The 22,452-nt window shown below is 35.6% G+C and overlaps 1 protein-coding gene across 16 annotated transcripts in view; it reads right to left on the bottom strand.

The window, feature by feature from the left end:
* Window positions 1-22,452, bottom strand: part of LOC126377791 (twitchin) — a 157,227-nt gene that overhangs the window by 80,060 nt on the left and 54,715 nt on the right. For 9 of the 16 annotated variants that reach the window (XM_050025609.1, XM_050025623.1, XM_050025613.1 and 6 more), the window contains 14 exons: window positions 22,204-22,260; window positions 21,190-21,372; window positions 20,797-20,991; window positions 19,341-19,382; window positions 17,821-17,856; window positions 10,557-10,701; window positions 9,405-9,641; window positions 8,987-9,123; window positions 4,927-5,052; window positions 4,372-4,807; window positions 3,508-3,613; window positions 2,807-2,967; window positions 1,227-1,365; window positions 248-462 (listed from right to left, as the gene is read on the bottom strand). In XM_050025609.1, coding sequence (XP_049881566.1) covers window positions 248-462; window positions 1,227-1,365; window positions 2,807-2,967; window positions 3,508-3,613; window positions 4,372-4,807; window positions 4,927-5,052; window positions 8,987-9,123; window positions 9,405-9,641; window positions 10,557-10,701; window positions 17,821-17,856; window positions 19,341-19,382; window positions 20,797-20,991; window positions 21,190-21,372; window positions 22,204-22,260 — 2,215 coding nt within the window. Of the gene's footprint in view, window positions 1-247; window positions 463-1,226; window positions 1,366-2,806; window positions 2,968-3,507; window positions 3,614-4,371; window positions 4,808-4,926; window positions 5,053-8,986; window positions 9,124-9,404; window positions 9,642-10,556; window positions 10,702-17,820; window positions 17,857-19,340; window positions 19,383-20,211; window positions 20,257-20,796; window positions 20,992-21,189; window positions 21,373-22,203; window positions 22,261-22,452 lie in introns of all 16 variants that reach the window. The other 7 variants (XM_050025615.1, XM_050025617.1, XM_050025625.1 and 4 more) reach the window with 3 other exon arrangements.

Here is a 22,452-nt window from a genome sequence, read left to right as displayed (position 1 = left end):
AAAATAATTTCTGTAAGTAGTAAAAAACGCTTTCAATAATACAGACACTCCACTAATTGTTCCATCTTTCAATCTACCTGCATAAAAGCTAGGTAATAATGCTTTCTTTTACATAACTTTTGTGCCTGTTTACTGCAATCTATATATCAGAAAATTCATTTCAAAAGAGGCTGAAAGAGAAAAATATTCCACGCAACAGCGATTCAGTAAGGGTTTTTTGTAATATGAAATTGTAGTCCTAATTTACCTTTATAAGGCACCTCAATAACGAAAGGCTGTCCAGCGGGTCCGTTGAACTCTTCCGGACACTCGATGGTGGGCTTCGACTCTCCCTTCTTGACAGTGAGTTTGCAGCTCGAGCTGAGCTTGCCAGATTCGCAGAGAATCTCGCCATCGTCCTCCATCTCCAGCTTGTTGAAGATCAGCTGGTGTTTGCCGCCACCCAGGTTCTTGATTTCGATCCTGTGACAAACAAACGCGGTGATTTAACACGTTCAAATTTTCAAACAACGGATTATTTATTATTGGTTTTTCATTCATATTCATATAGTGTGACACTTTTATACTCATTCTCGGCTTACTAATAAGCAATCTTATGGACCTTTAAGAACCCGATAAGTTGCTATCTACATTTCTTCTCTTTATTTTGATCAGAATAGTAATGGCTGGTAGATTTGTTGTGCCTGGCTGTAATAACAAGGGTTATCACTTGTAGTCAAAAACAAAGAAAAAAAATGCAAATGTCTGTTATCCACGAAATTAGAAGGTAACGAAGTCAATATTGTACAGCACCATCAAATTTTTTTCGGAGAACGTGGCCTAGATAGTCTCTCATTATTATAAAAGTAATAAGAACAATACGGCACATATTAACAGCCTCTGTGGTCTAGTGGTTAGAGCGTTAGGCTCACGATCTGGAGGTCCGGGTTCGATTCGATCGGCGAAATCACTTTGTGAGACTGTCCTTTGTTTGGTAAGGACTTTTCAGGCTTGAATCACCTGATTGTCCGAAAAAGTAAGATGATTCCGTGCTTTGGAGAGCACGTTAAGCCGTTGGTCCCGGCTGTTAGCCGTAAAAACACCTCTACCAACCCGCAGTGGAGCAGCGTGGTGGATTATGCTCCATACCCCCTCCGGTTGATTGAGGGGAGGCCTGTGCCCAGTAGTGGGACGGATATAGGCAGTTCATGTAAAAAAAAAGAACAATACGGAAGAATGTGACAAACCTCTCATTAGGCACGACAGGCTGTCCGTTGAAAGACCACACGGCCTCCGCGGTCTGATCTTGAAGTTCCACCTCCAGAACAACCTTGTCCCTCTCAATTGCTTCGGTGTCCTTCAACTTCTTGTTGAAGCGATTCGAGTCTGCAATAATAAAAAAGGCATTAGTCACAATTATCTAAAGCACTGCTTCTTGGATTTCAGTCAGGAAGAAAAAGTTGCTGCAGACAACATTTTCAAAGACATTTGCGTATTAAGGGTGTTCAGTTGGGCGCAAACTCCGGGTCAGGACGTCGTCTGAGCCGATTATATTTGCCTGAGTACTTACAGGACAGATGTTGAAAGACAATTATTTTGAAACACGAAAAGTCTTTGAAAATATATCTGCACCCCTTGCTAAATACACATTGTAATATTTTGTTTTCAAATCACGAAATCTAATCAGACGATGTTTAGCAGATCAAAAGCTAGCAAACAATGGGAATGCAGAGCTTATCCTTAATAAGGTCTGTTGGTTTCAAACAATGGCTCAGCCCAACCTGTTTGCATCATCGCAGTGCATTATGTCAACCATTTCACATGATGGTTGATTGCAGTAAGTAGATATGCTAACATATTTGGGTAGGTCTTTGAACACCGGTAATGAGTATCATTACCGTTAAGCCAAACATTTCTAGAATATTTGGTAAGTACGTAAGTAGGTAAGTCGGCAACTTAATTTCAATTTTATTGATCTTCTGGCAAATTGTACGATAATACCAAAATATTTGAATTATTATAATTGAAAATTGTAATAGTTATAATTCAGATAAATTTTCATAATTTAGTTTTATGTGGTTGTGAAATATCAAAACATTATTTGCGTTTATCATCTTTCTATTTTTTATTTTTAACAAAGAAATTAATTGCGCGCATGTTCCGTTCAATAACTGTCACAAGAATTTAAACTACATAAATGAAAATATATTTAAGTGATTAATTTAGGAATCACAAGAGTCGTTGGTTGTTATTTTAATGGTGCAAAATGGTTGTCAATCTTTTGTCTTAGACTGATTAATTGTAAAACTAATTCTAAAATTCTAAATTAAGTCTGCTAAGAATTTTAAAGTACATTTTTGTTATCATTTTGAGTGAAAAAGACACGTCATTGTACATATTGTAATGTCTTCCAAGTAAATTTAAGTACAATAATTAAAATGCATTTACATTTTACATTTTAATTACTTCTAAACTGGATATTTGCAAAAAGTCAAAAGATTCCAGGATATTTCATTGACTTCCCGGTGTTCGAAGAACTAAGCACTTATTTGTCTTCGTCAGTTTTAAAATTATGATCGCATTTTTTATGAACATACTCGGACTCAATTTAGAATACTCCTTTTAAAATTTTAGCAAACTCTACCTTTTAGAATACTCCTGATTAGAACTCAAACTTGGGGCCTTTAGTTTGGTCAAGGTGTTTGGTGGTAGTTATTACACTAAACTAACTACAAAAGATTTTGTCAACACACTCAGAACTCAAATCTACGCAAGTCAATATAAAATCTATAGCGTCTACAGATAAGGGTGAAATTTCCACACTCACAATTGACGATCAACTCGCACGCAGTCTCATCGGCGTTGCTGACACACTTGAAGTGGCCAGCGTCGGTGACCTTGGCGTCCTTGATCACAACCTTGCGCTTGCGACCTTCCTTCACGATCGAGATGCGCTTGTCCGCCTTCAGTGGCTCGTCACCCTTGAACCTGTTGACAGAGTAAAGTATGAATTTGGAATTAGTTGCATGAGATTAGTTCGAACGGATAGCTTTTGAGGTCACTTCTACCTACATAAACAGCAATGCTTTGAAGTGAACACAGTCACAAGTCACAAGAAAAGAGGCGATAATTTACGGCCAGTTCTGACGTGAAGTCATCTTAGGACTTTACTGACAGGTTATTAGCCCATCGTCATGGAATAAAGAATAATGGTTAGCATAGTACGGACACTCTCCGCCCCGCGCCAATTCGTATCTCACGCCGAGCTAGATTTACCTCACCCCCGCTGGGTCTCACTCTAGTTTAAATTGCCGCAAACCGTTGAAGAGTAAGAGAGCGCGCGCATACTGCATGTCTCGCTCGCACTTACACGCTAGGTGGCATACAGTGGTCCATCATGTTGGTGAACAAAACTTACTCGGCCATACAACATGCAAGAAATATGCAATCCAGAAGATCGTCATCTTTGATCTCCTTAGATATTGGGTTAAAAATACTCGCAAGCAATATTGAATCAATGAACCTCACCATTTCACATCGCCACCAGCGTCATCCAATTCGCAGAGCAATGTGATGGTATCTTTCTCGATGGCTTGTTGAGACTTGAGCACCTTGGTGAACTTGTATGGATATTCTGAAAAAAAAAGTCAGAAGTCAGTCTTTACTTTATACCTTTTTAACGATTTACCTACTTTAGTTTTTATTTTCAGACACATACATGAACTAACGCCTATTTCTGAGTAAGCTATGGCTATTACTTATTACATTGCTATGGAATTCCATTTGCTTCGATACTGACATACTCTGCTTTCTCCACATTCATCAACCATTTCAACACGCACGCCGGTTCAGAATAGACCGTTACTCAACTTTTTCTAAAGACATCCCCATTCCAATGAACGCCTTTCTAGGACCCTACATTATAACATAAATAGCTTATATACGTCCTATTGCTGGGCACAGGCCTCTCTCAATCAACCAGCAGGGATAGGCCTTGAAGCTGATACTCATCACTAATTTAAGGGCCACGCTCTTGTCGGTAAAGCATTCTCCATGCTACTTTTGAGGGAAAAATAAGGCATATGTTTCCGTCTTGCCTTCCACCCCGTAGTACTCTGTCTGATGCGAGTGGGATGGCGCCCAGAGTAGTCACTTTCAAAGCCGTACTAGGACTCCTGTCCTCCGCCCCTGAATAGTACTGACAGTTACTGCTGCCCTCTGTTAGGTTTCAGGTTATAGTCCCTGTGACTTGCCCCTTCCGTCCTGCATTGCCGTACTGACAAAGAGAATTCCTGACCTGAATTCATTTACATGCACAGTTTTACACAGAAGTTCCCGCCTCCCAGTCTGCTCGTGGTACTGTCTGTGGGTAGCTTAAAAATAAATACTCACCGACAATTTTGACGTCAGTTGTAGTCTCAGTCTTTTCAGGCTGCTTCTCAATCCTGCAGGTGTATTTGCCAGCGTCTTCCAACTTAGAATTCTTGATGGTCAACCTGCATACACCAGACAAGTCCTTGGAGATTTGGTACTCTTCGCCATCTTCAAGTTTCTGGTCTCCTTTCCACCAGGTGACTATGGCTAAGCTGTTAGAGACTGCGCATTCTAGAACTGTCTCGTGCTTCGTGTAGCCACTTATGCTCTTCTTCAAGTTCTTCGTGAAGGTATACACCGGGTCTGGTTCATCCACTTGCAAGAACGCTGAGCAAGAAGTACCGCCGATTTCGATTGTGATTTTACCCGTGTCCTCGACTTTGGGGTTGAAAATGGTCAGTTTGTACGAGTCTGCCTCGTTCGTCATCTTGTACTTAGAGCCGGGGAAAAGCTCCTATATTGAAAGAAAGAATATTTTAGTATTGAAAAAGAAAAAAAAACATTACCTCAAAATGTCTTTTGTTTCACTAATTCTGAAATCACAAGGAGAAATCTTTTCAAATGACTACTTACATCCTTACGGAATAACCATTTCGGCTTGGCATTAGGCTTGGTAAAGATGGCTTCGAAGATCACCTTCTTATCCTTGCCTTCCTTCGCGAATTGATCTATGAGGGGCTTGAGGAACGATTCTTGTTTCTGAAAAGTTGTGAAAGACATTAATATACCCGCTCATAAAAGTATACCAAACGGTGCAGTCACAGACACAGTGCTGTTCATACAAAAGCTGATAGGTGCTAGAAATCCTAGTCTTCCAATTTCAGATGCAAGAAAACAGTTGAAGTCTATAGTAACCGAGGCGTTAGAATCGTCAGCCATTCGTTCATCACTCGCGTAGTTCAAAATCCATGCTTATTGTACAGAGATTGGAATTTCTATACTGATAATTTCGAAGACAAAGATGTGCTGACACTTAAATAGATTTGCTCTACACGTTATTTGAAACATTTATAGTTGGAACAAAAATGATGAATTTGATGATGAGTACTAATAATATAGAAAAAAACAGCCAAAACAAAATTCATCATTTTTGGAATTCACATAAAATTATCCTAAACACCGATGTGACTGTGCAAGATACTGAATCTGTGCTGTGTTCGAAGATGTGCACAGAAGAACATCAAAAAAGAAGTTGCTGAACAGAAGAATTGTGTTTCGTAGAGGTGCTTTCTATGTTGACTAAGTGATGTCGCTTTCATTCAGAAACTCTGGCAAATGGAGATTTACTTTACACTAACATCTAATGGAGATGAAGTAGATACAGAAGTTAATGTACAGATTGAAGACTCGTGACTTACATAGAAGTCTAAGAAGTGTGTGCATTTTAATAAACATCCATAAGAATATAGAGAGTGACTTTACAAAAACTGTGGGTCTCCAAGAGCGATTAATGTAAATTATTGTCCTCATCATTTGCCACAAGTCCTGCAGGCGTGTAAAACGTTTTAGTGCGACAATTTTGGTGCTAGTGTACCACAGAGACTGTGCTCTTTGTTTTGATGCCTTTTTCAAACCTCGTCTTTTTTGAACGAGTGCAGTACTGGCCAATCCGGGATCAATTCGGCCAGAGACGGTCTTCTGTTATGGATTCTCTATAAAACATCCATTCATCCTTAACATCTATTCTACCAGGAAAATCATCATCGAGTATTTTAAACTTTAGACGGGGGCTCATTTTGTAATCAAAGAGTAAAATTCTAATCTACATTTTGGCAAACACATCCATTACTTTTCCATGAAGCCTTAAAATTAAAATAATCATCATTTGATAAAAGCATAAAAATGCGCTGAATACAATTTCAAAGAATCTATGCTAGAACCAATGCATACATAATGCAAAAAGTACACAATTTTGTTCTCAAAATTCCAACATCTGCAAACACCGATGCATCAGCTGAAATTAATAATGGAAGTAAATATGGAGACGGAAATTTTTATGATAATGACGTGACAGAAGCTCCTCAATCCGACGTCAAAAGACCTGTGAAACATAGGACTGAAAACAATACACGAGACAAGAGTCACCAAGTCACCAAATTCATTCCAATTGCATTCCCTGAAAATCATGGTCAAGTTAAAGATAAGTGAAGTGGTGATACAAAAACCTTGTGCGAGTTATATTAAAATCTCAATTTTATGCAGTTGTTTATTTAAATCGCCCTGCACTAACAACTTCAACTTTATCACAATATAAAAATATACTTAATACCAACAGTACACTTTTTAAAATTTACTCAGTTACATTGTCCATCTCCACAATGACAATATTTTAGTACTTATTGAAGATTATTGAAGTTGCTAGTATCAGAGGATATATTTAGTTTAGTTATTTTATTATGTATTTTTTATCATTCATTTTAAAGTTCATTCTGTCATTCATTTAAAAGATCTCTGCTGTCCTTTTGAAAGTATTATTTTACTAAAATATTGCTTGTCTTATTTCAATAAGTAGCAGCAGTGTAACTTAATCTACTTTTATTTTATCTGTATTAAATGAAATGTTAAATATATCTCGAGAAGGGAAGCATTTTCACCTTTCTCTTTCAAAAGGGCAGGTAGTCTCGTTTGTTTAACTCCTTTTTATTTAGTCGAACCTTAATTTTGACCGCCTCCATCAATTTGGGCCAATCGGGTAATATTTCACAGAGGGACATACGTCTCCTCTTATCGTATATATCCTAGAATTTATAACATAGAGGTTATGTACTTAATACTTCTTCATATGCAGGTGCAAATGATTCCAGCATCAGATTTAAGCTATATTATTTTAAGCTTGTGAGGTTTCATTGGTCGTTCATGCGAATATTTACAACGTGAGTGTGAATTCCAGGAACACGATTATTTATTTCAATCATTTTTACTATGCTTGAATCGTGAATTGTGGTGTGCAAAGATGATTCAACTGTGATTCTTATTACAAAGACTTCACGTTAATTATTATCATAAGTAAGTACTTGTTAAGAATCATTGATTTATAATAATGTTACTTTAGTTAGAATGATCAGATCACTTCCAACTTACGCTAGTAACATGTCAGTGTGCTAATTTCCTCGATCTTTTGCATTTAGTTTCTTCTACTCTTTTCGTTTGTAACTTTAATTAATATAAATTCTTTAAAATAAGAGGGCCTAGTTACAAAAAAATACGAGGTCGAATCGAAAGCAAGTCTCAGATCCCATTTTAAAGTTTATGCTAATTTGCGTCTGCTAAGTGAACGTTACCACCATACAATACTAACATGGAACAATCTATAAATTCTTCTGAAAATCCACGCAGCCATAGTGATTGAAAGCGTAACTGTATTATTCACAAACAAAAACGATTTTGTTTTGTAAACATCCATGATGTTATTGACAAGTTGTCAGAATATGGAAAACGTCAAAATTGTGTGTGCGAAAAGTAAAAACTTTTCCAGTAAACAATAAAAGAGATTTTATTTAATTTAGTATTCAGTTATTTTAGATACGTGCATTGTTATTTACAATATCACAGCCATCAATAGTATTTTTGTGTCAATTAAACTTACTACCAAATCATTATAATAACACATTTTAAACGTATTTTAAAACTGAAACTGAGATCAACAGATTCACTTACTCTGATTTACACTTCGATTAACTTTTACTAAACGGTCTTGATAACTTTACAGAGAGCATAGCTCGACATAAAAAAATCACATAAAAGTATTAAATACTACCCCGTTAACGTTGTGCAAAGTGCAAGGGTGAAAATCGGAATGTACTTGCAAATGCAGTTAAAGGGATGATCGAAATGCAATATGGAATGAACGATGATGTTATCAGAAAAACCGAGGACCTTAACCCAGGACCAATTTGAGGAGTTCCTGCGATTTTCCGCTGGGAATCTGTAAATCTCGACACCTTCCGAAATGACCACTATCCAGCCATCATCTTCGAAATATCCGGTTTCTAAACCCTATGAACCAACGATGCATACGATGTTGTACTGATTCAGAACTTTACACTTTATAGATATAAACTCATGTTTTTCGCCACTTTTGGGATGGCAAAAGCCATAAATTATTGTGCAACTTGTGGCATGGAGCTTATAACAGGTTTTATGATAGTAACATTATTTATAATGCTTCTACCGTTTATAACTGAGACTAGTCAATATTTGTAATTGTTAAGGGAATGCTGTAGATGCTACACGTTTAACATCTAGTGAGAGTGATATTATTCAGTCAACAAAACTGATCAGAAGTGGATCGGTGACAGAGATGATTAGAATAATATAAGTATTTACATTAACTGAAAATTAATGTTCACTGTACCAGATTACTTAAAATTTAAACCCGATGGAGCTGTCCACTTATGTTTAAATTAAATTAGTTTTTATTTTATTTTAAGAAGACAATGTTGAAATTTCAACAGCAAAATCTCTACCTCATTTATTTGAATTTATAAAAGCATTAATGCTCCGATACAAGATCACTGAAAACTTCAACATTGTCTCATTTCATTTTAAGATCTTATTTAAGTTTAAATTCTTTAACATCATTTATATCACCACTTTCTTCTTTATAAAGTATAAATATTTGCATCATATTTACCTTTTCCACTTTCTTTAGTGGCGGGATAGGCTTTTCTGTCTCTTTGAGGTCCCCCCAATCAGGATCCTCTTTCTTTTCGCCCCACTTAGCGTACTTCCTCTTCTTGAGCATAGCACGGAAGTCCATACCACTGGAGTCTAGTAGAGATAGGGGACAATTTTCAGTATAGAATTTTGAAAGTGTCAACATTCTTACACAATATATGAGAAATTCAAATATATTTAAAAAATATAGAGATATACATATAAAAGTATGTACATAATTATGCCAGTTGAGTCCTTTTTTTCTTATTACTGACATATCGACATTATAATACGAGTATATCGAGTTGTAACTGTAATTTCGTTAAGTTTCTATTATCTGTCCTTGAATTGTACATTTCACTCAATATTGAAAAAAAAAGCGTAATTAGACTCACCAGACACATAAAGCTGCATCTCAGCGGAGTCTTCTCCATGGATGTTGCTGACCACAACCTTGTATTTCCCTTCATCATTGGGCTTGACCTTTCTCATGCACAGGGTGATGAGACCAGTCTCGCCATCAGTGACGAACTTAAAGCGACCACCTTCGATGATTTCAGTGACGCCCTTGTAGAACTTGAAGGTTGGAGGCGGGTTGCCTTCAACCTGGACGGTGAGGTAGCCAGTTTGATCTAAAATTGGGAGTTTTTGCCAATTAGAACAAGACTTCCTTGAAGGTAGTAACACATTCTCTTATCGGTGAAGCATTCTCCATGGTACTTTTAGGGAAAAATAGGGCAGTGGCTTCTCTCTTGCCTTCCGCCCAAGGAGGATTGGGTACTTAGTTCATTTTTTGGGATGGACGTACCTCTGACTACCGCAGTTGGGATGAAGTCATGAGCTTGTTATGTAAGAGCAAAGACTCTTTTAGACATTGTGAAATTCCCAGATCGAGTCATAAAGTAAATAATATACAAATATTTTTAAACCAAACGTTCCCAAGGTGAAAACATTAAATCTTAACATAAAAATGCAATTATTTTATTCGAAATATTTATTGTATGTAGCGTCACATGCCGAGGTTTTGAGCCACTTGCTAGAAAGGGACTCGTTCCCTCTCGGTTGACGACGGTCAAAGCCTATTCATAGGGTGGTATTAATAAACGAATTTCAGCTGAGACTGCCCTCAAGATCATCCTCAACGGTAACAACGGTAACAAGAACGGTAACAATGACTAATCTTGAGGACAGTCTCGAAGCTGAGATTAGTTTATTAATACCACCCATAGTGTTGAATTTGGTACTTATCTAATATTAATTATTTTATAGTGGTGTTCCAAGATATGAAACAGCTGTGTAGTGACAGCCAACCATCATCTAATAGAAAGTTCGAGTAAGTTGTGGGTACTTAGTACATCTTGCGATGGATGTACTGACTACCCCAATTGTGATATAGTTGTGAGCTTACGTTATGTGTTGTGATGTTGTGTGACCATCACCTTTACTTTATATTTTATCATAATAGAAAGATTAAAAACCGGATCTGTCAAATGTTCAGATTCGGATATCGCTAGAAAGATGGTGAAGGAATATTTGTAAATTCTCACCTTCAACGGCAGAGTAGCTCTCCTGTACGTCGACGATGACAGGAGGACCTTCATTACCAAGAGGCTTCAGCGGTACTGAAGGTTTGTTGATCAGGTCCTCCAAGTCTTGGATGGACGGTCTTCTCGCGTCCGAAGACTTACGGCGCTAAAGCATCGAATACAATCAGTAACTCAAATTTTAAGGCTAGGTCAGGTTAATCACGTTTGAGGTTATCGGCAGTATTGGCGAAACGCACGTTGAAAACGTCAGTGAGAAACTCTGATCTTTCTGTTTGTAATGTGTAAATAATGAAACAACACGTATTCTAAGTCGAATCAGATCAATCAAGAAACATCAGTGGTTGATCAAAGTGTCTCAAAACAGTTTAACCTAAATGATGCGTAAGGCCTTAAAAAAATACAGAGTTATTTACAAGTTATGGACTGTAAAGTTATATACAAAAGAAAATGTCACTATTTTGTGTTTTTCCATTGTAAAGAGTAATAAGTGTGATAATTCATGGAAAATTTCTTATGAAGAACTTAAAGTTGAGGAACATAACTGCTTTAGGTCATTATTTAATACACGTTCTCACACTTACTATCCAAATATCAGTATCAGTCAATAAGTATTGAGTATTCAGTTATAAGTCATCGAAACACTTACCGTTGAAATTATTTTTGACGGAACAAATTTTTGAATCATTCATTATAGTTTCAATACAACATAAATTATTACGTATAATAAAGAAGACACTTAATTCAAATAGCAACATTTTATAAGTGCTTTTGGCTAATTTATCAAAGCCATCAAACTTTAGGCAAAACGAAGTACTTAACTCACATAATTTTGTTCTTGCAAAGTTTTAATCTCGTTTTCACCTGCTAAGTGCTATTAGAATAAATGTAGTCAAACTACATTCAACAAGGAAAACCTCATAACAGCGACATTGAAAAACTTCTTTTCGTATCTCCATAAGCCAACATGACAAATGTATCATTATATTGTTCATTAATTACTAAGTATATCATCCTGATAAATGCTGCGTAAGTGTACAAAATATGACAATGCTAAATCAGGTCGTATTAACATTACAGTAGTAATAAACGTCAATTATAATGCTGCTGATAAATTTATTGGATGAAGCATAAAAGGTCAAAAGAACAACAATATACGTTATTCTTTTCGAGGACTATAGAAAAAATCATGAGTTAAGCACTTTATTTCACGTCATGGTCACTTTCTTAAGCTTTGTGATGTGACTTCAAAGAACTTATTATATTCCTTTTCAGCATTATTAATTGTCGCTAACACGAAAAGTGTGTTTGTATTTTTTTTTATTTTACTTATTGTAGATTTGCCGCAGGTGGCATTAACTACTTGGCCGGACAAATGGGGAGCGCTGAAGGCTCTCGGTACAACGTTTTAAGACAACCTGAGGCCTGAGGGTGTTCAGCTGGGCGCGAACCTCGGCTCAGGGCATCGTCTGAGAGGAAAAATATTTGAAAGAATTAATCGACCCTAGTGGGTAGATAGCGATAAGCGCTGATTGAGGGAAGTCGTCGACCACGCTGGCGGGGTCGGTATCGGGGTCCTGAAGTGTTTGGTGTCGCGAGTTGATTGGCTGCCTCTATGTGTTTGTATTGATTTATTGCAAAAAGTATTTAAAGGCAAGAGTATTAGCAACTTTATTGATGAACTGTTCAGATGCATATTGACTATTGATTGAGGTTGAACAAATTTAATTTATTCCTTCATAGCATTGGGATCACAGAGGCGATGCTTCATTTATTTTAAGCATTCTCATAATTGCTACTTCCTTGCCAAGTGTGTCAACTTTGTCTTTAGCGTGTCCACTCACTTGTCCTTTGAAGTATTTGAGTCTAACTTCCTTTTTAACTTCGTCCGTATTATATAAACCAACTTGTACAGTACTTCGGGTGCAAAAAAGGAAAAAATAGGTATTAGGTACCTATATTGAAAATAATTGATTTACTAAGTAGATGCTCAGATAAGCATTATGAATACAGCAATGATAAAATTGGAAGATAATCCTTTAGATTTAAGTACTGATCTTTTTTCAATTAGTACAGCTACAAATGCTTAAGCTATTGTGCATAACAAGCGGCATTTCATTCTAATACGGCCTTAATATGTCTTTAATCTTTACCAAGATTGTGTTCATCTTGAATTTCTTCGAGTATGAACTAAATTTTCACTGTCTCTTAAATTATAAAGACTAAAATGAGTTGTTCACACGCCATCCGTTACGTTGGCGTCGACAAATTCGTGCAATTGATAAAGATATGGACGATGAGAGCGGCCATTTTGCAAATAAACAACTGGTTACAGATAGTTAATGTGTGTGTCAGCGTGAAATATATTTGTCCAAAGATGCAAGATAATTATGTTCTACTTATTCAGCTACTACACCACTACAGAGCAAATGTCACAGATCTAGAGCTAATACTTCATTTTGTTTTATGATTTTTTGATGAAAATACTTTTTATCTATGTAAAATGTAACTGTAATTTTAGATCGCTCAATAATATCCCTGAGACCAGGGTTGCTGAAGTTTGTTATCATCCACCTCACAACCCACACAATAAATTCCTTCAATTTTAAAAAATGTTGTAATTAAAGATTCAACTAAGAAACTATAGAATTTCTTTATATTTAACATTTTGCAAAGTTTTAAAAATGTGGTATTTAAAACTACTTACACAAAAAGTTGTTATTGAATGATTTCCAAAACCAGTTGCAAATATTTCGATGACTTATAGATACAGGTAAAGCAAGAATTCTTATTTCTAGAATTGAAGGAAGAAAATTCTTTTACTTACCGCATCATCTTTCGTTTTTTTTACTTTTGACGCGAGTGGTTTCTTAGCCACTGCAGCCATTGTGTTAATATACAATTAAGATGCCACAAAATAACTAAAATACTGCACAATTAAATTATAAACTTATCTAGTACATCATATAATCACAGCTCATATCACAGTAACATCACAATCTCACGCAGAAACGGGTACACAATATGATAATCTTAAAAATTTAAGTCTATCAAAGTTTCTTTCATTATCTGCTCCAACAGTCATTTTTATTGAACATTTAAATGCTTCTATAATTAATTCCTCAAATATAATTTATTTACAATTTTTTTAAGTGCAACACCCTCTTTAAAAATTGATATTTTTGTTAGTATTTTAATGTTTTTTATGTCGTTAGTTTCGATTTAAGGTTTCGTTGTCGTTCCATCTAAAAATGGGCGCGTATGTCAAAAGACTGAGGAAGGAGGCGTCGAACATAGTCAGCTCTCCCCGTTTGCAGGGGGTAGGGGGGAGTATTTCTATTTTTGCACTACACAAATCAGTAGACCAATTCAATTAATTATCAGATTAAGGTGAGCTAGCCGTGCAACGCGTTAGTGGTCGTCGTTTGCGACGGATGGCCAGAAGACAGACTGCGCGAGTTTTCCGCGATCAATCGGGTATAGCTACCTATACTGTCGCTATGTAGACTGATCAAAATCGCTATTTTAATTTTCTTCTTTTGCTTCCATTTTTGTAGTTGGATCATAGTGAATGAAGTACTTTTACAGCAGGCAAACTAACTGATAATATTTGAATCCTGACTAGTTAGCTAGTTTTAGACGCGCAATCTCTAATCAAACTAGCAAGCAGCCAAGATTTCAACGTCTCTGAATATTTTACTTCCTTTGAAATGTTCATTCACTATTAGCATCCTACTTACTCCTTGTCACAAATTATCTTACGTTCTTTGATCTACAATCTGAATTAAGTTGATCTTATCATTACCGACCTTACTTTCGTCTTTAAGATTAATAAGCTCATCATCAGGCCAAGGAGCTTCGCCAAAATAGACAATGATGTCAATTTTCATTTCATCCCACGAATCAATTGATTAATCAGTTCAAACTGTACCTTGGCTTGAATAAACATTCATGCCTCATAGAGATTTTTATTGACATGAAGAAGGATTGCCTTAAATCGTAGCCAAATATCACATGGCTAAGAGATGGATTTGGTACGGCTGCTAGCTGCACGCTATTGAAGCCAAATCGTCCCAATGGATGCTATAAAAACTGGTTACTCAGGATTTTATCTATTTTCGTAGTCATTGCCTTTCTTCCGAGTGAGCTACTGTAATGTTTTCTATCTTAGTACGAAATAACCATATATCAAAGTAATCCTTCTAAGTTTGGATATTTTGTTTTGTGCTTTTTATACATGTAGTAATATAGTTTTAACTAAATGCAATGACTGTGTTTCTTAATTTTTTTATGTCATATATTTCTGTTTTAATTAATTTCCTTGCGGATGTAATAGCTTTTTCTGTTTCACTTAAAAGTGACTGGCAGTGTAGCATTTTCCATATTTTTTATCCATAGCTCCGTATATTTTTACATGTTTAGCGTTTTGTAAAAAATGCTCTATGAGTCATACCAACGGACGCACTTGAAACCATACTTTAGTTCCCATCTGTGATTGGATTGATCTTTTGCGCAAGAACAAAAGATTGATCGGATCTATGAACGCTATAATCTGATGCGACTGTCATCTGGCAGCAACGCGAGCGTCTCGAGGCGACAAATTCTGAGTGGTGATCGATGACAGGTCAGTTATTTCGTCTAGTTCACACACTTGGACATGCTTGCCTTTGCTAGTCGTTTTACATTGCTAGGTTGTCCAAAGATCATCGTATACATTGGCAGTATAAATCTGTCTTCGGAAGTCTTGAAAAAGTATTGCTCTACACCCGATGATATTTGCTTCGATTATTTTGTTGGTTGTTTTCTTGAAAATGTTCAAGTTGTTTTTGCAAAGTTGGTTTTTAAAATAGAAAATTCGATTTTATTTCAAACTCATGGTCGACTCAGGGCTATAAAAATCGAGTCACGTCTATAAATGGAATTCTTTTTTTTGATCGATACCAAAATAGCGGTTGTCAAATGTAAATAAATGGGTACTAATAGCCAATAGCGCAAGCAGTAGCTTTGCCAATACTTTTGATTGCTATTTGGTGGCCAGACGCAAACACATCGCGATTCTGCCCACGCGTGTACAGGTAATCTTTGTTCTTTTACTCCTACCCGTCAATCTTCGTCATCTATTGATTATTGGGCTATTTAGAGACTGTCCTTTTTATTGCTATTATTTACGAGTTAATTTGATGGTCGCACCTCGATGAATTTGCGTTATTTAATGGGGTTTGTGTTATTGGTGCGTTAATTGTGATGATTCCTTTGTATTTTCTGATCTTATGATAAAATACTGTTAGAAATTTTCAACTCTTGGCCTTTAAAGTTTCTTTGTTCTTTTCGATTGTAAACTTATATTTTATTGAAGATTTTTTTTTACTTTTTCGGTAACAAATACGACAGGGAATTAGAAATACAGTGTTTTCTTTGCCTATTGTGTTGTCTTACAGTTTCACGCTTATTTCAAAACCGTTTAAAGCCTCACTATTTATTTAGCAATCTCTCATTCTGCCTGTCACGCCTGATTTCTTCTAAGACGTATATCTTTTTAACAATACAATGTACACATAATTCATTGCATCTGGCAACCCAGAGTTGTTAGGGGTGCGAACATTTCAAGAACAACCCGTGGTCTGATCTTGGCCTAATTCCTGAAGTCATATTTATAAGAGAAGTGATCAATCATAAGACTAGCCGGGTCATTTGCTTCATTAAACTCGCGAACGTCATCTTTATTTCTGTTAGCAGTTTCAACAGGTGTCTGGGTTATAACTTTTGTTTATTGATTGCTTTTGATACCATTTATATCTTTTGGTTTATCTTTGATATTCTATATCCTAGTGTTGTATCTGTATTAGCTGTAAGCTGCATCACAGGCTGCGTTCTACGTTTTGTACTCGCTCGTGCAGATTTTAGACTTGCTTTGTTTGTTTTTGTTTTTAATCTAAAACCATACGGTTTTAGATACCTTACCCTATTCTTAAACTTTATAATGCTGAGCTACATAATCAGGAAAGTTTTGAGCTTATGTTCTTAGAAATATTTCAGGAAAGTTTATGTCTATTGCATTTTCTAAGTTCTTGTACTGTTGCAATTTTTTGAATTTAGAAGGCTGAGTTTGTATATTAGTTATTTTGTTTACTTATTAATTTAGACTCTTTAAATATGTTTCAAATGAGTCATACGTAATGTATTAAGTATTATTAACTTTGGCGTTACTTGTTACATGTCTTCGTGTTACTTGCGTCATAGATACCAATCTTTGGCTCCAAACTGAAATCATTGGTTGGTAATTATAGAATCTTTGTTTAGCTTCCGTATCTAAATTCATAGAGCTTGATTTATAATGATTGAATGCGACATAATTAGCACTCCGACTGCATGTTCTATTTATATTTAGGTTTTCAGATGTTTTGTGGCATCTTTGCAAAGTCTGTCTGTGATCTTTACTTTATACTTAATTAATGTACAGTTTGCAAACATTGTATTATTTCTGCCGTTGCCATTATTAAGTGTACTACTATACTTTCTGAATCACAAACAGATTTGTACATCAAAATAAACATAGATCGATGTTATGTTGGTGCACTGTTAGTTTTAGGTTTCCTTGGGATTTGTTATTACTTACGTTTCTAAAAAGCTACTCATGCAAGCAGGTTGTTCTAATCATTAGTGTTAACTTGGTTGGCATGTCTTAGAAATCATTTATATCATGCATCTTTATTTACTCTGGACTTTAATACATGCATTGCATTTTCTAAATTTGATTTTCATTTTTATTTTCAAGTAATTTATACATTAGCAAAGGTAAATCGGGTTAGCATGACAGGGGTTACGCACTATTACCATTTTTTAAAAATAAATGATAATAACATTGGTTTGAATACGACATGGAATTGAAAGACGACCTATATCCGTGAACATAGTTCGAACGGCTTCAGAATCGCTAGAAAAAAAAGAAAATACTGGGGTGTGATTCTCTAACGCACTGACGTATGGCAACGTTGCGGTTGACGTTGACAAACGTCAGGTCAGTACTTTGGTCTTTGACTTTTATTTATAGTGAAGATTCCGTCGACGAGACGTCGATGCGCCTTGTGAACGGAGCTGTAGACGTCACAGCCCAAGTAGGCCACGAAGATAATGTTGAAGTTGCCTTTAGAGAATCACCGTGTTCATTAATCACTTGGGAAAATCTATGTTAGCCACGATCTAGACATATTTCTATGACATGTATATCTATATTATCTAAACATATATGTCTCCACACATGATATACCTCGTCCGCTAGTTCACCGGGCCTTGCTCCGCGTTTCTTTTTTGGAAAATAAAATATGATTTAGTAAAAACATTCTCTGTTATGTGCTTTGTGTCTCATTTTAATTTTCAAACATAATGTCGGTGTTCTAGTCTGTGAATCGTTATAGGTTACGTGTCCGATGAATTTATTATAATTACAGTTAGATTCATCTATTGTTTTTGTATGATTTGTAAGTGTTACTTATTAGTTTTGTTTCTGTAGTGTTCTTGCAATACTGCGTTTATCATTAATAGTTTCATTAGTTTTGTTGAATTTACAGTTTAATAAATGTAAAGACTTATTGACAACAATAATTCTTTTCCATTTACGATCAATCCAATCAAACATTGTGTTTTTTTTTGCAAATCAGTGATAAGTGTTAATATATAAAGTGTATCTTTCTATTAGGTCTCTTTAAAAAGTGCTCATAAATAAACTCGTTGATTAACGTGTAGAGTTAGATGTATTATTGTGCTGTTGTAAAATAAAACTAAAACTAAAATGATAAAGTAAGTTATTGGATAATTGAAATTGGAAAATAAGCCATTCTAAAATCAACTACAAAGCTTTGAAGGTAGCTAGATCACATACTACAGATACAGTAGAAGTAGAATAGGCGATATTGGCATTGATAAAATACTGTTATTATAGATAGTTATATAACTGCAAATGTAAACAACACTGTTCAATTGCAAATGTAAACAAGTGTCATATATAAACTAGCCAAATATTTTAAAAATAGCTTTTATTCAATACTATTTATTTGAAAAAAGGAAAAGAATTTGTTGAGAAAGAACGTGATAAATTTTCACATGTAACTGATATAGAAGGTAAAAAAGAAAGAAAAAGAATCTACTTATCATCAGTAGTGATCTTGCTATCAACAAAAAAAGTCAAACAGTTCCAGCGATCCAGTCCTGTACCCCGCTGGTCGGCAAAGCAGTAGCTATTTCTAATAACTACTTGGTGGGGGAACATCTAGAGAAAAAAACATGAGTTCCTTGGGCGTAAAATCTGTTTGGTAGAAGACGGGAAATAAATAGAGAAAGGGAGTAAATCTATTACTATTTGGTAATGGGGTAATAAAGGTGAAAGAATATGATGATATTGCATCGTACACATTGTATCAATCTGTAATAGTGATTGACATCGAATACTATGCTTAAACTTTAAAGAAGAACATCAAAATCTTCTGTAAAAAATTGATAAAGGGTTTTTGAAGGAAGAGTACACTAATGATGTATCTAGAAGAAAACTACTTAAGTAGCAACTATAAAGAAGACTGAATGGAATTTAATTTTGAACTCAAGTGGTCTTTACAAATTGGGACTGATTTTAGTGTAGTAATAATCCAAGTGTTTGATAACTTCTATGTGCAATCTGTGCAACTGTAGGCTGTAGTCAGTGTGATAATAATAAGAGAAAAAAGATCTAAATAAGACAAAATGCTTTGCAAAAGCGAGCAGCTTCCTAAACGTGCCAGACCCAGCCAACCTCACCTTTTTCTCGTCTAACACTTCTCCCGGACGTAATTTGGTGACCTGTTTATAAAAAACATTGATAATATCCCCTCAAATACAACCTGCGCCTATATTCTCTGCCGCCGAACCAGGATCACCTACATCCCTAACTTTAGTTTTAATTGGTGCAGACCTACCGAGCGGTGCAGAAGTTATTACGTTATCGCGTTCCGTGTTATTCGTGTTAGTGTCCGTTGCAAAGTCTCGGAATCTAGTGTCGTTATGTTCAAATGTAGTCTTATACAGCTTGAGATTTAGGTTACTACTACTTTTAATTGTTGACTTACCACACCTATCTACAAAATATAATACTTACGTCAATATCATCTTTGGTGAGATTTCAACTTCAATAAATTCGACCATGAAGCTCAAACTGTACACTTCTGATATCTGAACATAACAAGAGTGTCTCCAAGACGTTGCTAATTGAAACTGCGTAAAAATCCCGTCGAATCCTTTAGAACCGTTATGTGGTGCGACGTGCTTTAAGCTGTGCAATACAGATGTGTGCGTCCACAATTATGTGCAATATAGCTTCTGTGCCTTAGACGAGAAAACGATTTTTTAAGTCTGGGTGATCACATTTCGACATCCCTTGTTTCTTAAATTAAATAATTCTTATGGCACCGTAAACAAAATAATTCAAAATTCAATCAAGAATTTTAAATTATTTGTAATTTCACTCTATATTTTAAATCTTTTTGTAGTTTATAGAATAACCATGTGATTACCCAAAACTTGTAAGAGTGTTCGAAATCGCGATGCTATTAATATACCGTTTATAATAAACAGTTAAATCGAACGCAATTTTACGGACAGCATTCACGAATAATTCTCTTTTGTCGTTTACCTTTTTTTCTTCAATCACCTCACCCGGTCTTAGTTTTCTATTCTCCTGTGGATTACGGGTTTCACTATCTTTAATATACACAAGGCTATCATCGTGTGGCTTCCTACTAAGTGTACTAAGTGACTATAAGCGGGGAGTAAAGGATTTTAAGCTATAAATCCAACTAGTTCGTTCGGTACTACTAAAGCATTCGAGGTTCTAATATCATCCTTGTATAGACGATTGCTGGTTCTTACAAAGGGCTTAAAGGGCATTGTTATGGGTTCGGCTCGAGAGAATAGGGTATCTAAACTACTAAGGGCTAAAAATATGTGTAGGTATCAGGTAGTACGTGCAAACATTGAAACATATAACTATGACAATGAATTTGGAACAAAAAATCATCACAATAAAAAAAAACATACCTAAATTCTAAATTGAAACAAAACAGATTCAACGTTTACACTTACTAAAAAACAATCTATTCCACTACATAAAGGCACAATAGGTCTAAAATTCATACCTTTGTTGGTTTTATGAACTTTTTAATATTCCATATCTTTGAAATTTATTTTTTTCTCAGTGTACTTGGATTGGTATACATACCTCGTCGCTGATGATAAGCGAAGGACGTCTTCCCATTTCCTCTGGAGGAGGAATAAGAGAACCACGTCTGCCGACGGGTCCTGGTCCCAGAGATGGTTTTCTTGGTGCCTCTGGTTTTGGAGACTTTTCTCGAATGACCTCGATTTTAGGTGCAGCGGGCTTTTCTTCTGGTGCCTTGATTTCGGGCACCTTGATCTGTTTGGGAACAAAAAATAAACATTAACAACTCAGTTCATCATATCCATCTAAAAACTAATTAGCTATTCTGTATGGTGATGTAGAGAGTTCATCTTAATGACTGGAAATACATGTTCATCCTCCTTTGATAAAATAACTTTGTAATCAAGGATTAACTCATCTATATTGTGTAGATGACAAGGGAGGGTATAATACCTTGGGTGCGTCTTTTTCTGGCTTGTCCCTGGTGCTCGGTGTAGGTGAAATCTTTTCATATTTCTCAAGGTCAGGTCTGTCGTAATCTGGAATCTCTGGCAGTTCTTCAGCCTTCTTCTTGACTGAAGTCACCTTGGCCTTCTTGACTTCCTCTTCAACCTTCTCTTCTTTGATAGCCACTTTCTGTAATTCAAAGTCTTGTTTAATTTCTTGCCTTATATTATTTTTGTTGCCACTGCTTTATTTTCTGCTTCGTTCTATACCCATATAGTTTTGTTTAACCAAACATTTCGTTTATAACAGTAAATACTATATTTTTTCAAAAGAACTTTTTTTAAAACATAGGTTTTACTATTTTTATTATATATTTTCATAGCTTTACAAAATTTACTCATTGAAATATGGAAAAAGTTTAAACTTACCTTATACTTACCATTTCCTTTGCACTGAAAATTCTAATGACACATACGTATGTATAATAATAAAAAAGGTAAAGAAACATAGATCTTACATTTAGATATTAAAAGGTGTATTAATAAGCAGAAGCGCATGCAGGAAAACAGAAATGTGAATAATATACAAAATATAGTAAAAAGAAAGATAACAAAATTGTGTTCCAATAGTCTACGGCTATATCTACGTGCTGTGCTGATCCTACTTTACTTTTGTGCATATAAACGAATCTACTAATAAATTATTCAACCTAAGTGCGTGTTTGGTGCATTCAAACAGATTCCATCAATAACCATTACTTCTGTAGCCATAAAAGGGCTCTCTTCATACGACTTTAAAAGCTTTTAGTTAAGCTTCTGCCGTCTCTATATTTGTAGGTGTTGAGGTATAAAAGTTACTGATGGATTCAAAAAATGCAAGTGTGTGTGTGTGTAAAAAAAAACCAGTGTGCTTGTGCGACGTGCTGTGCTAACAAGACCGTGGTGGTACAAAATATTGTGCGATGCATGTGCTAATTTTGGTGCCTTTTAATTTATTTTTTGTTGGTGCCAATTTGTATACCTCATCAGGTGTGCTGCTATAAGCTGGAATTTCGAGTGTTGGTCTATCTTCTTCAGCCTACAGATTAAATTCCATTATTGGCGACCGTACGAAGTGTTTACGTATTAGTACCAACATTGAAAGCTGCTACAGATTTGTAATTTACAATTAGCAATCTATGGCAGTTTTCAAAAGAAGTAAGGTGAATTTTGTGACCAAAGTTGTTGAGTGTAGCAATGTATGATTGTGTTTAAAACAAGACGTCAATGT

The sequence above is a fragment of the Pectinophora gossypiella genome, chromosome 24 (genome assembly GCF_024362695.1).
Source record: "Pectinophora gossypiella chromosome 24, ilPecGoss1.1, whole genome shotgun sequence".
In the NCBI taxonomy this organism is placed as follows: domain Eukaryota; kingdom Metazoa; phylum Arthropoda; class Insecta; order Lepidoptera; family Gelechiidae; genus Pectinophora; species Pectinophora gossypiella.
The sequence above is the reverse complement of the archived record's forward strand: the minus strand, read 5'-3'. Positions and strand labels throughout refer to the sequence as shown.